At 29.6% G+C, this 16938-nt stretch overlaps 1 protein-coding gene across 1 annotated transcript; it reads left to right on the top strand.

The window, feature by feature from the left end:
- The first annotated feature begins 15534 nt into the window (after positions 1-15534).
- LOC136091804 (uncharacterized) lies at positions 15535-16029 on the top strand. Its single transcript, XM_065819516.1, has one exon. It carries the CDS (start codon positions 15535-15537, stop codon positions 16027-16029), a length of 495 nt encoding a protein of 164 aa, XP_065675588.1.
- Positions 16030-16938: the final 909 nt, after the last annotated feature.

Here is a 16938-nt window from a genome sequence, read left to right as displayed (position 1 = left end):
ATTATAACCAAAAATAAAAAATGTAACCAAAAATAAAACTATATAACAAAGCGAAAGTGGCTTTGAGTCATTTTGGCTACATTAAAATTTTCTTCAAATAATAAAATTTACTTATCGATATTTCCAATAATTATAAAAGTTGGATGCAGTTTCTTTAATTTAACAGACAGTAGGCCGGGTGAATAAAACAAAGAAATTTTACAATTTACTTCAAAGACGCTTTTACTCAGCGTCTTTGAAGTAAATTGCTCAGCTTTACGTGAATAAATATTTGAGCGTTTTTACTTATATTTTTATTCACGTAAAGCTAAGCAATTACTCCAAAAACGCTGAGTAAAAGCAATTGATTTTTTTTATTCACCCAGCCTAAGGTCTGGAGTTACAAATTATCGCAAGGTTTTATCATTTCTAAGTTGTTATATAAATGTGGGGCTTTTGAAATCAATGATATGATTTCCCCAACAAAACCACAACCAACATCAAATCTTTCGTTCTGATAGCAGTGATTATGAGACTTCATCATGTGACTCGAAATCCAGTTAAAATAATAAAGTGTCTTCCACAAATCAGAGCGATCAAGTTGTGGAAACGCACAAAGAATTTGGTTGTTTATTTATATCAAAGCATCTATTTTTTCTTCGGAAAACAATCTATTGTTTTTAAAAAAATTTACTAAAGATGTTTATGCCATTATGCCTTGGTGTTGTAGTTATCTATTGAACCAATTAAAGCCACACTTTTTAGGCCATTTGGCTCTAAAAATTGCAAGTCTCAAAGCGGCTCAAGAAAGTATACAATCTTATACAAATAAAGAGTATATCAGAGTATTTCTTAAAATTATAAAAATAAAAAATCCTAAATTGTCTTCTATTCTTCTAGATAAATTTAAAAATCTGATTATAAAAAACATTACTTCCTTAATCAACTACAAATTCTGATTTGTATATAAAAAGTTGAACACGCAATGCTTTTAGCATAGGCGCCTGCAGAAAAGTTTTTAAGGAAGGGGCGGGGTGAAGAGCAAAATAGTTCCCGTGATTTTTTTTTTTCGCTGCTCTAGATATTTATATATAATAAAGAAAAAATTAAGTATTATCCATAAAACATAGAAGACAATGTAAATTTTTCATTAAGCACCGTCTTTGAATGTAAAATACTAACTTTTTTTTTTACAATGACCTTTATTAAATATAAAGAATTAACAGTCAGAAAATCTGTCAGAACAGACAGGGCTCAAAGAAGATAAAGATGGCAATATGTTTTATAGAAATCCCATACAAAGTTTTGACAAAATATAGTTACTGGTAAAAACACTGATAAGTATAAAAATACTGCGCTTATCAGCATTTTAAATAAATACCAAAAACTTCTAATTTAGTTAAAATTTACTGAGCGTATTTTTACGGTAGACGGACGGCCAGGACACTATAGTAAATAACGGCATTCTATTGAAGCAATTTTTTTATTGACACAATGTATATATAGTAACCGTAGCTTATACAAAAATTTTATAAGATAAAATTCAAAATCAAATTTATTCTTTAGAATCGCAGAAACTTTGTCTTTAAACTGTTGACGGTTCAGTTTGAACAATTCAGACGGATAAAGAAATACTAAATTAAATTATGCAAAATTGGTTTCATAAAATCAACCCTCCAATAAACCAATTAGAAAATGTAAGTATGGAATGTAAATCGATTGTTTGAAAAACTCTTCAAGACTTATGTTTTATCGGGTCGCTTCGATACTTTTGTATTCTGCACTGTCTAGGAAATATCAGTTCAATATTTATCTTCTGTGTGAGTGGTATTGTTTTTTCAAAAATATCCTTAAAATAGCTATTGGACTCACATCTGCAAAGTTTAAGTATGGTTGAGAACTGTAAAGCAATATGGAAACAAAAATAAATGTGCTGGACTTTGATGAACAAAAAAGCTGATATGTAACTTGTCGTGTACATTCATTTGCATGCAATGAAAATTTTTCCTGGTGAAAAAAAATGTCTTCAAATTTACTACAAAAAAATTAGAATACTTTTATACATGTTTATCTCGCTCAGATAGAAAGGGAATATTTGTTTATCTTGCTCAGATAGAAAGGGAATATTTGTTTATCTTGCTCAGATAGAAAGGGAATATTTGTTTATCTTGCTCAGATAGAAAGGGAATATTTGTTTATCTTGCTCAGATAGAAAGGGAATATTTGGGAAATAAAATCTTTTCACAAAAAAATGCAAAAACTGCTTTAATAGTTCCAATAGTATTTCGTATTAATGCAACATCATTTAGAATATTGACTACAAGATTGAGTCTATGTAAGGCATCGAGATTGAGTCACAGAGAAAAAGGCGGCTTTGGGGTAAATCCTTTGAACTTTCGCCTGAATACTATTTTCTTTTCCAGCCATTGTGGAGCACCCATAACCTTGATTTAGCAAATTATTCAGAAAAAGGTCAAATGTTTTGCAATTTTAAATAATACAACCAGTATACAATATTTACAATAACACAAGCAAATTATTATTATTTTTTGCTGTTGATGTATTTTTACATTTATATAGTTGCAATCCATAAATGTACACTCGTATATATAGTCGTAATCCATAATTATGATACATTTAATAAATTATCTTTAAGTTTTAGTCATTAAGAAGAATGAGTTCTATCAATTTTTTTTAAAGACAGGAATAGAAATTGATAAATCGAAATTGGGTAAAACAATTTTGTTTCAGAGATTAGGTGCAAGATAAATTTAAACAAATTTACTATTAGTGTTAACATTGAAAACTTGACATTAAAACTTTCTTAATTTGACACCAAAACTGCATCTTTCTTAATTTGACACCAAAACTGAATCTTTCTTAATTTGACATCAAAACTGCATCTTTCTTAATTTGACATCAAATTTGCGTCTTTTCTTAAAAAAAAGTTTTTTTTCTTGTTTAAATTCCAATGTAGTATGAGATTTTTATTAATTTATGTGGTAATAGTATTATGACGTAATAATATTATTAATTAATAGTATTATTACCGCCTTTTATTTATTTAGTTGTGGATGGAAACTTTGCTATTTTAAATGTTGTAATTTTAGAATAGTGAATTAAAAAAAAAAAGATTATGTAAATAAAACGTTCCTTAATATGATGTATGTAAATTAAACATTTGATTGTAAGTTATTATTTTTGAATTTAAACTTGTTATTATTTCCCGTGTAATTTACCAACAAATTTACCAAGGGCAATAGGAAAATTTTTGCACTAGGGCGGCAGGTCGGCTAAGGCGTGCTCAGAATAGTATATTACGCATACTTCCTCCGGTGTGTTGATAACAACTTACTATATTATCTCCATATTTATTAGATTTATAATGTGAATTTAAATTTGTGGAAAACAAAATATATATAACATGTTCACACGTTTTATGTAACAATAAAATCTTTCAGGCTAATTTAGAATAAAATTGACAATAAGTTTGGTTTGTTTCTTTTGTTTATTACGTCTAACAAAAACCTTTTTTAAACGAGTTTACGTCTTAAAAGGTGTTTTAGACGTCTTTTAAACGTCGCGATGTTTAATAAGACGCCTTAATAAAACATCAAAAAAAAAACGCCTAAAAAAATGTTAATGGAAGGAAATTAAAAAAACTCGTTTGTTTAAACGTTTTGGTTTTTTGGTTCACTTTATTATGTAAAAAAACAACAACTTTCAAAACATTAATTCAATTAACTTTTTACAAATAGGATACATTCAATTTGCATTTATTTGCAAATATGTCAGTGTATTTCGTTAAAACTGATTTAAATAATTATCCAACAGCGAAAAGAATAGCCAACAGTTCAATTATTCAACTATCCTAACTTAATTTCATAATCCCAACTTATTCATATCCCAACCCTAACTTAATTTCACAATCAAACACAATCCCAACTTAATTTCATAATCCCAACTTATTCAACTATCCTAAGTATTCAACTTAACTTTATTAGTGCTACTAATTCTATAACTTCACTAATTTTTTTTTTTTTTTTTGTAGCTTAACATTTAATCTTATTTCTGAACAGATTTATTAATAAGATAATTATGCACGAGTTGTATTTACTTGATTATTCATTGAATATGATTTTTGCTAATTTGCGGCTACAATTTATCTGATTTTTTCAATTGAAAAAACTTTGATAAATACGTTGTTTTCAAGCGGTTGTGATTGGTTGAAAACTATTTGCAAATGTAAAAAAACAGAGAACTATAAAGTAATAAGCAATTTCTCGCTATTAATTAAATCTCGCTATTAATTTGTCACTATTAATTAATTCTTTTTTAAAATATGCAGGCAACACATATCAGTTCTGATTTTCGAATTCATTATTTTAAGATATAAATTAAATCTTTTTCTTTAAAAAAGCGTTAATTTATAATCTGTTCCGAAATAACCCGGTACTAAAATAACCAAAGCAAATAGTCACGAACAAAAATCCCGAGAAGTAAGTCTTGTTTTGAGTTTTCATTTGTTATTGTTTGCTTACAAACTAAAAACTTTAAAGATTGCGTCGAGAGGTACGAAGTTATGGAGTTCTAAAAATTTACGTGGTATTGTGATTTATCCTTTTCCGGCTAGTTGCCATACAGAGACCACATTACCAAGGCCCGCAAAGACGAGTTCAGCCCACAAAAGAAATTCATAAAGGGTTAATTTTATTTGGTAGTAGAAATGAATTTATACATTTTATAGTATTTGAAAGTATTTTAACACTTGAGAATAATCTGTCTTAAAATAGATTAGACCGGAGTTAAAATGTTTTAACCGGAAGTTAATTTTTTGAGGAGTAAATCAGTTTTGCTACACCGCACAATGATTAAGTTTTTAGCAGATTAAGTTAAAAATGGAAAAAGGGCAGATATTGATTATTATTTGAAATAAATACCAAAATATTAATTAAGCTTGAGTTAAATAAATATTTAACATCAAAACAAGTGCTTTTGGGGACAAGGAGTTTAAATACGTACTAAAAAATTTTTTTATACAATAAACACCCGTACAATTTCGCATGTATGCGTTTAAACGCGTTTTAGATAGAGGTTAAACAACTGTAACCACAATTTATATTCAAAAACTTAAGCTTTATGTACTAAAATATATTATCATTAAATCAAGGCACACGCAAACGTTTAACTCTGCGCGTTAAAAGTGCACGCTAGCACGCGAAAAATTCCTAAAAATTCTCTTCAAATCGTAATTAGACATCATTTTTAGCAAACTAAATCAAAAAAAGTTTAAAGATAAATTTTAAAGATGTTTAATGAGCACCAATTCAAGTTATTTTCCATAGACCCGCATTTTCCCTGTTTATTGGGGTAATGTGGGTCTAAGTTACATTTTTATCTTTTTTAATGAAATATACCCACTTATAGTAATAGATGACTGAAGTCATTGAGTATGTATTATATTTAGATTGTTTGATCAAAAGTTTAAACATAATAGTACTTTAACAGATGTTTTAAAAGCAAAAAAACTTCACACGTTTAAAGTGCTAAATTAGAAACGCAAAATGAATATTTTTTCTCTATTAGTTAATTTCCAAGGAATGTTGAGCATTCTTGTGGTTCAATTACTATAGTTTTTTTTTTACGAATTTTCTTAATATATATATAATAAATCATATTATAATTATTCAAATTAAATATATGATATTAAATTTTAAAAGTCGAAGTATTTATTAAAGTCAAAGCATGAAGAAATCATGTCTAAAAAACTTTCCAAAATTTTTTGTGTTATATATTAGAGATTCATTATCCTACAAAAACGACATGTTTATTTAGGTCTTGATAATTAAAATTTAGAGAGCTTTTTTTACTACCTATAACATACAGAAAAAAAAACTTCTGCCTAAAACCTAATGTGAGTCTGATCAACATTTATCAGTTTTTCTTCTGAAAAACTGATAAATATTGATCAGAACCACATTACCCCTTAGACCTACATTACTCCACCATACCCTAATCTAGAAAAAAAAAGAAATGTTAAACATTAAATAATCTTTACATGGTATGACACTAAAAGGTTTAGTTTATTTATTGGCAATGTCTTAATTTGATATTTCTTATGCATTACAAATAAGAGATTAAGTGTTTTTTAACTAAAAATACAAAAACATTGCTAATGATAGGAAGAAAACTAATGGGGTGGTAGCTCGACAAGTCAGATCACTCTCTTTAGAATTTTTGAAAATAGGGATAACTGATGCCGCTTTTCAGCATGCCGGAAAACAAGACTCTGATAAGTACTTGTTAAATATTTTTGAAAGTATAGATGACAGCTCCGGAGAACACTTCTGCAAGACTACAACAGGTATGTTGTCTGGACCACAAGCTGTAGAAGAAGCCAAGCAGGAAATCACTTTTGGTACAGAAGCTGGAGTGATACGAATGTCAAGCAATGGATCAATTTGTTTGACGGCTATATTAGGTAGAACGCATCTAGTGGAATCAAGAGATAATTTTGATGAAAAGTTCTTAACAAACTATTCAGCTTTGTCTTTAAGTGAGGTGACAAAGCCTAAACCATACAAGAGAGGTGAAATAACAGATTTACCCTTATTATTGATACTGCTAAAGATTCTTTAGAAGTCACGAAAGCCTAATTTTTATGATGAAAACGCGATTTTTATGACCTGAGAATAGCGAGCTTTGGCGTTAGACAAAACCTTTTTGCAATGGTTGCAAGCATTAATAAACAGACGTCTGTTTTCTGGAGAATTGTTTTGCTGATATGGAAGTAACAGTTTTGATTGGAAATTGCAGCAGCACAATGTGATGGAGAAGAGTAAGGATTGACCTGGAATCGTCGAGGGGGAATAAAAGATTTTGTGCCAGCCTGAATCCACAAAGTTATGTAAGAAGTACATTTGTCAGCAGGAAGACGAAAGATTTCTACCTAAGGACCATCACGAAGAAAATCACGTAAACAGTCCCAGTCAGAGTCAAAGTAGTTGGAAGAGGTATGATGATAGTGGGATTCGGATGATGAAGAAGAATAAGATAATAGTTTTAGAGAGATCAAACTGTGATCAGAAGCACCTAATGGTGAATGTGGAGAAACTGAGCGCTAACTAGGATCAGAAACAAGACAAAGTTTGAGTAGAGAAGGTAAATGATTCGGGTTGTCTGGAAAGCGAGTTGGAAAGTTGACTATTTGAGTTAAAGATTGAGAAAAACAAAAGTTAAGGGCCTTAACGCCAACAGAGCCAATAAAACTAGAACCAAGCCATTCAGTTTGATGGGCATTAAAGTCACTAACAACAACGATGTTGGCTGATCGATAAAGAGAGAGGGCTCTGTCAGTTTGATCAGAAACAACATCGAAAAGAGTGCAGTCTTGAGATGAAGGAGAGCAATATAGAACAAAGAGAAAGGCGATAGAGTAAAGTGGTGCTAAAAGAAACCACATAAAAGAATAGTTAGTGGATTTAAGCCTAGTTTTTTGACAAATGGGTGAACTCTTACAAATGTAAATGTCCAGGCCAAGCATGCGTCTATTAAAGTCTTTACGAATTAAAGGAAGATAACCATTAAAATTAAGATTGCAAGATAAGACAGCTGAACTTAATTTAGTCTCACAAAGAGCAAGTTGGTCTGATGAACTTTGCAAGAGATAAGACTCAACAAAAGAAAAGTTTCTTCGAAGACCACGAATATGAGTGAATGATAGGTTTAGTGAACTTGGTGATGACAATGGTTTTTTGTGTCTTATAGTTTTTGGTACTTTAGTCATTTTAAATTTTTTAATGAACTTGAATCAAGGCATATATAGTACTCAGTACACTATTTAATAGTCCAAGCAATTGCTTTATTACTAATAATAAACCCTAAGCCGTAACAAAGGACTCCAAATGTGGCCTCGACAATGCACATCAAAAGTACGAACAGGGACACCATCCATGCGCAACATGGCACTGTTAGTACTCTATAACAGTGCCATGTTGCGCATGGATGGTGTCCCTGTTCGTCCAATTCCATTAACAACTAAAAAACAGATATTTTTTAGTTGTTAATGGAATCAGTCTCCCTGAGAACATCCTAAACTGGAAACAACGTATTAAAAATACATCTGCGCCAGTCTAATAGATATAGAAGGGCTGCGAGGCTGGTCATCCGGTAAAATCTGTTTACCCTTAAGTCTTTGCCTAGGAGGCCTTCTACAAAATAGTAGCTGGAAGCATTTAACATCTGCCATCAAGGCGAGTATTTTTATTGAGACACCATATCTAGCCTTAACTCAACCAAGAGCCCTAAGGCAGGTGTTTTAAGTCGGAGTTAGCTTTTCCTAGCCTTTGCCTAAAAAAGCGTATCCTACAATGAAACTTTGTGGAATCGCTGCCAAGGCCTTTTGGATTTGTTCAAACAGTTGATCCTTATTACGAACACCTTCACGATTAACTCTGCGGTTGACGATCTCCCACAGGTTCTCGATAGGGTTGAGGCCCGGAGAGTGAGGCGGCCAATCCATCACCGATAGGTAGTTGTCATGAAACCACTGCTTGACTACTTTTGCAGTGTGTTTCGGATTGTTGTCTTGCTGAAAAACCCATTTTATTGGCATATTCCATTCAGCATGAGGTAACATAACATCTTTCAGGATATTTTTATACATGAAACGGTCCATTATTCCATCGTTTCGATGTATTTGCCCTAGACCGTTAGCAGAAAAACACCCCCAGACCATGCTTCACGGTCTTATGGCAGTTACGTAAATCGAGGCGTTTTCCGGCCGGTCGACGCCATCGCTCCCAATGATGTTGAACTTCGATTCATCACTGAACAGGACAGTTCGCCATTTCTGCACATTCCAGTCAATATGAGATGTAGCAAACAGGAGTCTTTTCTTCTGGTTTTTTAGTGAAATCAGCGGTTTCTTTGCAGGGCGTCGAGAAAACAATCCGGCTTCAACAGCACGTCGTCTGATTGTTCGGTCCGATACAGGCAGCTCTAATTGCTTTTGTATCTCGACTGATGATATCCAGGGATCCTTCTTGACGGATCTGACGATCATAAAATCCTCTCTAGAAGTGGTGGAACGCAGTCTTCCACCTTTGTTATCTGCTGCAAACTTCCCCGTTGAATGATATTTGGAACATAGTCTTGATACGGTCCACTTTTTCACGCGATATTTATCCCAAATACTTTTTTGTGACATTCCACTTACGTAATTGCCAATAATTTTCTTTCTTAGTTCCAATCCAAGACTGTCGGGAGCCATTTTTGCACTTGAAGTCATAAAAATAGTAAAAATAAATAATCACGCTTCTCAAGGCTTACCGTGTTACATTTACCTTGTGATGACACAATAATGCTCTGTGGAACACAACGTCTTGGTTGGATGTGGACTGTATTGATGTAATGAAAGACTTATTGTATTTCACTTCTTGTATTGATGTTCTTCGATAAAACACTTTGATAAAACTCACTTCAATAAACTGTCTTGATAATACTGACTGATTGACTTCCATATACTGACTGAATTACATGTCGATTTACATGTCTCTTATATAGTAAAATGAACCTGTTCTGGAAGATTCTAGATGCTTCTTTTCGATGCTTCTGGATGCGTCTGGATGCTTCTGAATGTTTGGGGATATTTCTGGATGCTACTGGATGCTTCCAGATGCTTCTTCTGGAAACTTCTGGAAACTTCTGGATACTTCCTTTAATTATTAAAAAACTTCCGTAGCGTTGACACGGACCAGACTTAAGAAAATGAAACAAACCAAAAAGTTGCACTTATTTTGTCTGCTGCAAAATGGCACTTGTCAACAAAATTCTGCCTGTGTGCTGTCACCGGTCAGCTGATTGCTCATGTCATGGCATGCTATGACTCCAGACCCCTGAACTGTTTGCTGTGATAGTATAGTTCGTTTCGTTTTAAAGACATGTAAAATTAGGAACACTTTTCAGCATTGTTCGATATTGGTTCCAAATGTTTTGTCCAATACTGTATATATATATATAGGCCTTATTTTAAAGCGTAAACTGGCGCGCCTATTTACTTCCCTTTTCCTCTTGTAACGAATTTCGGAATTAATTCGGAAGTTTAAGCGGGATGGAGCACCAACTTTGTTATGCACATGGACTACATTTAGCAGTTTGTGATTTTCTCTACAAAAAATCGATAATGTCAAGTTTATTGGTTAGTGAGTGTAGAGTTTTGATAAAAATAATAGTGAAGATGGCAAGACTGAAATAATTGATTTTACAACTTCAGTGGATTTACAGTCAAGTCAAAACAACAATTTATTAAAGTTAAGAGACATTGAGCTTACTGATGAATTATTAGAAAACATTAGTATTGCACTAACAATTCAAAAGGTCCGGAGAATTGCACGAATGTTTCGTAAATCACCACTCAAAAAATGAAGTTTTATAAAAATACGTAAAAATTAAATACAACAAATAACTCAAGTTATTATTGAATCTAAAGACATTGTGGAATAGCCTTCTTGTAATTGGAGCGATTTATTGCGTTAAAACATGTATATTAAAAACATTGATGGTATTAATGTATATTAGAAACATTGATTTTAAACACAACAATATTAACAATATTTCGGAGGAGGAGTGTTTAGACTTGTAAACTGTAGTAACGAATTTAACCCACCCAAGATTTATTTAAGGTCTTTGACAAAGTAGGCCTTTAATACTTTTTAAACATTGTAGCTTAACTGTATTGACTATTACTAATATGGGCAGCTTTTCAAAGCAGCCATTTTCTTTGCTAGAGAACAAGAAGCTAAGTTATGCCTACTTATCAACAATCTAGTCCTTTTTATAGTATCTGTTATACTAAGTTTTTTTGCAAAATTTTAGACTTTTTTCCTAATAATGTGTCCAACGATTGGTACATTTCGATCACATGAGTTTTATTTTAATCAATTTGATGATTAAAAAATTAAAATTAAAAGATAAAAAAATCAATTTACAACCAATAAAACTCGGAATATAAAGACTTCGCTTACAGAACGCATCCCTACTTAATGCAGAAGGTGTATTAGTGTTTATATTAGATGTTTTGCGCAAAATACATAAAAATTGCTTTTTGGTTAAAACGTGTCAGAGAATTGTCAAAAGATAGAATAAAAATTTAGTTAATTTACTAAAACATTTAAATAATCCATCAAATTATAAACACGAATCATTCCTTCAAACTAAAAATTATTCGTCAGCGGAATCGATCGATTCGATTTCGACAGCTAAATCAGCGGAAGTACCAACGCCATTAATATATTAATGGTGGTGGTACTTCCGCTGATTTTAAAAAACTAGAATGCAGTAATGATGGAACTGAAACGTTGTTTATGGCCGTACCAAATTTATTGACTACTGAATTAACACTTCATCAGAAAAGGGATGCTACTATTACAAATGTTAGTCGAATTGAGCGTCTAAAAAATGTATTATATGACGTTAAAAACATTACAAATGAAAGGAGTATTATTTTTGATGCAAAGAAAAAGCGTACAAATATATAATGCTCTATTAACTATGTCACTGACATCAATCAAGTCAAAAAGTGCATTTTCGGCGGCATGTCTTTTTATTACGAAAATTCAGTTACCGTTAATTGATGGCGCTATCGATAATTAATGTTTCTTAAAAAATTGTTTTAAAAATTAATATTTATAAAACTTAATGTTAATGATTTTTATATATTTTTTTGTTTTGAGAGTCTTAGTTTCTATAAACTATTTTGTATCTAACTTATTTATCTTCTTTTTTTTTTAAATAATAAACCAAAAACGCATTTTTTGTGTATTTGTTTGAATTTACACATTTTCCCCCACCTAATTCGTTAAATTCTAAATTGTTACCTAGTCTCGGGATTTACCGGGAAATGAAACATTTTGCTCCGGAATCCCGGGAATCGAATTTTTACGGGAGATGAGAAGCCCTAATGATTACTAAGTGAACTAATTAGTTCGCTTAATTTATCATCAGGAATTAAATAGACGGTTTAAATAAATTTAATAAGAATTTCGCCAAATCTCTTGTTTTTTCTTTCAAATTCATGTTTTTTTAAAAAAAGATTCAATCTTCTCATTATTAGGTACAAGCTAAAACAATTTATAACCAAATGTCATTAGGTTAAAACTTACTTCAAGAAAATACGCTAAATCTAAATGTTTGATTGAGTGTTTTTAAATGCACGTCCGAAAACTCCTATTTTTTCAAAAAAAAGAGGGACGTATGTTGTATTTAACAAAACTATGCATTACTTAATTTAAAGTATTTTTTTAAGGAGCAACAAAGTTCAACAAATCTTCTTCATTCAGTATTCTTCTTCATATATATATATATATATATATATATATATATATATATATATATATATATATATATATATATATATATATATATATATATATATATATATATATATATATATATATATATATATATAGTTGTATTTATATATATATACAACTTACATATATATATATATATATATGTATATATATACAATTTATATATATATATATATATATATATATATATATATATATATATATATATATATACAATTTATATTTATATATACATATATATATATATATATATATATATATATATATATATATATATATATATATATATATATATATATATATATATATATATATATATATATATAAACTGTAGTTCATAGGTGCACCAAAGAGATTTAATGGTCTTGTCGCAGAGCAGCGTGGTGGAGCATTTGAACGCAAAATATGCCCAGAGCTCGCATTGAACCCTAGATCTCTTGGTTGTTGTGGTTAGAGCGTTTGCTTGGTAAAGCAAACGCTCTAACCACAACACCGCGGCTGCTAACATTCGTTTTAAGTTTAACAATAACAGATTTACTTTCGAAGAGTTTTATATAAAGTTTGTACAAAAATAAAAAATTACTTTTTAATTAAAAACTTTTATATAAAAACAACTAATATTTAAAAAAACGCTTATTAAATTTCTAAATTCTAAAAATAATTGTTGTCAGTCAAAATTATAAAAGACCATATTCTGTGACCAAATGCGAAATGCTTTTTTATTTTACAGAAACGGTTACCAAGAAAAATATCGATCTCGAGACCGGCAACAGTTGTTTGATACTGTTCTAAAACATATTTTCTCTGTTATTAAAATATATTTTCTCATAAACAAACTAATTTCTCTTTACTAAACTAAACTCTTCTTTTTATATAAACAAAATTTTTTTGCATACGTAAATACAAATAATAAATATTCACATCAGTGACACGGCTGTTTTAATGTGAGCTTTACGGCTTCTTGTTTTTTTTTCTCTCCAAATAATCACTTAAGTGGTGTTACTAAAACTTTTTTAACTTTTGAAATATCAGAGATAATTTTGTTTTGTCAAAAGAATATAAACACCAATACCTTATGACATTAAATGAATTAATAAAAACATTCTTCGATTTTAGATTAAACGCATCAAATGAAGAACTTGGCTAAATTGAGAATTATCTGTCAAAAAAAATTGAAATAAAATATTTCAGATGTTTATTATTAAATAATACGCATTTTACAACTACTGTTAATCAAAATAGTTTAACTTAAACCTAATTGTTAACTGAAACAGGCATTATTTAAGCCAGTAAAGCAAATCACATTATTTTACTAGTAAAGTGTTTGAGATCACGTGATTGTTTTAAAATAAAAACAAAAATTTACGCATAAAACTAGATAAGTTTTTTCTAAATCAGCTAAGTTTAAAAACATATTTGATAACATAGCTAGAGGTACAGAAAATAACTTTTTGATTTTCATATTTATAAAAGGTTAGAGAATTATTAATTTCAAAGACTTTTTAAAAATATTATGTTTTTTATTTAAAACGAATAAAAACAAAAATATAAATGCATTAAAAACTAACCTGTAGTAAAAAAAGTCTGCGGAAATCTAGATAGAACAGACATTCATTAAGTGTTCTAAATTTTAACCATCAACCATGTAGCTATGCTATCAAATCTTAGTTGGCCTAAACAGGTTTTCCGTAAAAATAGCAAAAAACAGAGAAGTGATCCCAAATTATAAGCAATATTTTTACAATTTTTATTTTTATTCCGTTAAATGTAAATATTTATTTAACATGGAAAAACATTTTTTTTTAAAGATGAAAACGAAGAAAAAAAATACTATTAATTTAAATATTTTATACTTTTTATGCGGAAATTTTTTTTTGTTTTGATAAACTCATCATCAGGCTTGCTTTTATATTGATTGAAACATCTGTCACGTGACGGATAAAGCACTTGGTGTTTGAGGTAGCTAACTTCCAGACATGGAGCATAATCTAAACATTTGTATATTTATACTTATGTCAAATAATGATGCTTTGCAAATAATTGTAATTATTGGAGGATGGGAACATGTAAGCTCCAAAATTTTATCCCCAACTCATGCCGCACTAAGCTGCACATTTGATCTGCTTTAAATTACACTCTCATATATATAAAAATTTACAACCAAAATTTCTGAGCTCAGCTGAGCGCAATATATATAAGGCTTTTTTATAACAAATGATATCTAATTGTAGATTTTGCTTGTGTAAAGGTAAATATTAAAGAGTGCTGCGCATTTTAAGGGGTTTTATTGAAAAACGATTTGAAAAAAAAGCAAGCATAGAAAATAAATTTTTATACTTCTCCTTCTTATTTCAATATATGATGTCAATAAACTAATATAAACCGTTAAGAAATATAATTGTTGTAAAATTGTCTTGCTGGCCCAATGTTTCATTTTTATACGATTTTTTACATTTTCGCCAATATTTGAAACGTAAAGTATTGCCATTTTTGTGGTAAAATTGATATACTGAGCTCAAAAATTACAGTGGGAAAAAAATTATATCAGTTTTAGAGTGCTGGAGGTCTAAAGATGGCCCACTGTGTTTGTAGCTTTTTTTAATTTCGACCGATAAAAATTGTTTTTGGAAAGCTCTTAATTATTTAAGAGTAAAAACAAATAAATAATATGATAACCATTTTATTTGAACCTGTATTCATTTAACCAAATGTAAAAATAATTTTTAACAATATAGTCATTCATCTTCTCAGTATCAAAAAACATGAAAAGAAATAAAATATTTATTCGATACAGTATTATTTTTTTATAAATATTCATTCGATACAGTAATCCTTATTTTTAAACATTTATTCGATACAGTATTATTTTTTTTTAAATATTTATTCGATACAGTATTATTCTTTTTAAAGTAGAGAATGACAATTTTAAAAATTAGGTATTAATGTCACCAAAGGAATTTTATCACGTGATGAGCACAAGTCAAAATAAAATATATAATGCATTTTTAAAAAAAAAACATACTTTTTGAGCAGTCACTCGGAAAAAAGTGATAGTTTTTAAAAGAAATAATTAAAGAAAATTTTTATTTGGTGGTGCCGCAGAAAGAAAAAAAAGTAACTAATACAAAACTCCGACTCTGAATCTTATGAGTATATTTTATTCGTTTTTAACCGTAATACCGAGATGGCGGATGATAGAATAAATTGCATTGCTGTTGACAGTAGTAAAGAGAGCGAGCGTGCCTTTGATTGGTATATCAAACATTTTCATAAAAATAACGACACTGCTCTGTTGGTTCATGTACAAGAAACACCAAAACAGTCCATAGAATCATTGGTTGAGGGAAAGGGGCAACGTTACACTTCCATTTATAAAAGCTTCAAAAAAAGTGAAAAAGTTTTAGACAAATATAAGTCAAGGTGTGTTTTGGAAAACATAAAGTTTACGCCATATCTTGCTCAAAAACAAGGTAGTGTTGGGCAAACAATATGCAACGTTGCAGAAGCTCAAAATGCAAGTGTTATCGTAACAGGGAAAAGAAATCTAGATAAAATAAGCAAAACACTACTTGGAACAAAGAGTGACTTTATTGCACAGAACTCTCAAATTCCAATTTTAATAGTGCCATTTAATAAAGAAAAATTAAAAATATGCAGTCCAAAAGTCACAAAAAAATAAGTTATAATAAATATTATATTGTTCATTAACTTTAACACACGTATTTTCATATATACTTTATGTTATTTTTTCATTTATTCATGTATTTTCAGTATTATATGTAATGAACATTATAATGTATCCGTGGAAGTTTTTAATAAATACAAATTCATATTTTAAAATGATCATTATTTACTATTTTTTTCTGATAGAAATTAATTTTAGACAAGAGACAAATAGAATAGTGTTGTTTGCTTATTATATTAGAGAATACAATGCAAATAAGGGAGTTTTAATTTAGTTTAACTAAAATTAGTCGTCTAATGTGTTGGTTTGCTAAAGTTTGTTGACTAACTTTTAGTGTAAGATATTAGAGAGCCATCTTCAATGGAAGAAAAGGTATTTTTATTGTGAGTTTTAAAATACAATTTCTTAAAATAATTTTTAATAAATTGTTTAGAATAACTATTTATCTAGAATACAGCACGAAACCATTACATAATATAACATACGAACATAATATAAACTATGACTAATAAATCAGTTAAAAAACATTCCTTAAACTTTGTTGCATAATATACTTTATGAACTTATTATAATTTGTGGGCGTCCAATGCCAGAACCGAATTTGTGAAAATGTTCTAGAACCGAATTTATTGAATATAAAATAAGATGATCGAATATCATTAAAAGTTTAATGAGACTAAAAAAACTTTGAAAAAACCCAATTACTTTTCACAACCGAATAATTTACCATCGAATTTTTTACAGTCGAATTTGTACAATCGATTTTTTACAATCGAATTTGTAATTTTAAAACGTAATTACTTAATATGATGCAGCAGTTGAGATCCTATCCTTAAAACTATCTTTAAAGTATCAATTTTAAATAGGTCGTCTATCCAACGGAAGTTAAGATGCTCCAGATCC

This window comes from Hydra vulgaris, chromosome 15, assembly GCF_038396675.1.
Source record: "Hydra vulgaris chromosome 15, alternate assembly HydraT2T_AEP".
NCBI lineage: Eukaryota > Metazoa > Cnidaria > Hydrozoa > Anthoathecata > Hydridae > Hydra > Hydra vulgaris.
The sequence above is the reverse complement of the archived record's forward strand: the minus strand, read 5'-3'. Positions and strand labels throughout refer to the sequence as shown.

Bases quoted from the DNA above. Each gene is read 5' to 3' on its own strand.
- LOC136091804 (XM_065819516.1), top strand. From the start codon at position 15,535: ATGGCGGATGATAGAATAAATTGCATTGCTGTTGACAGTAGTAAAGAG.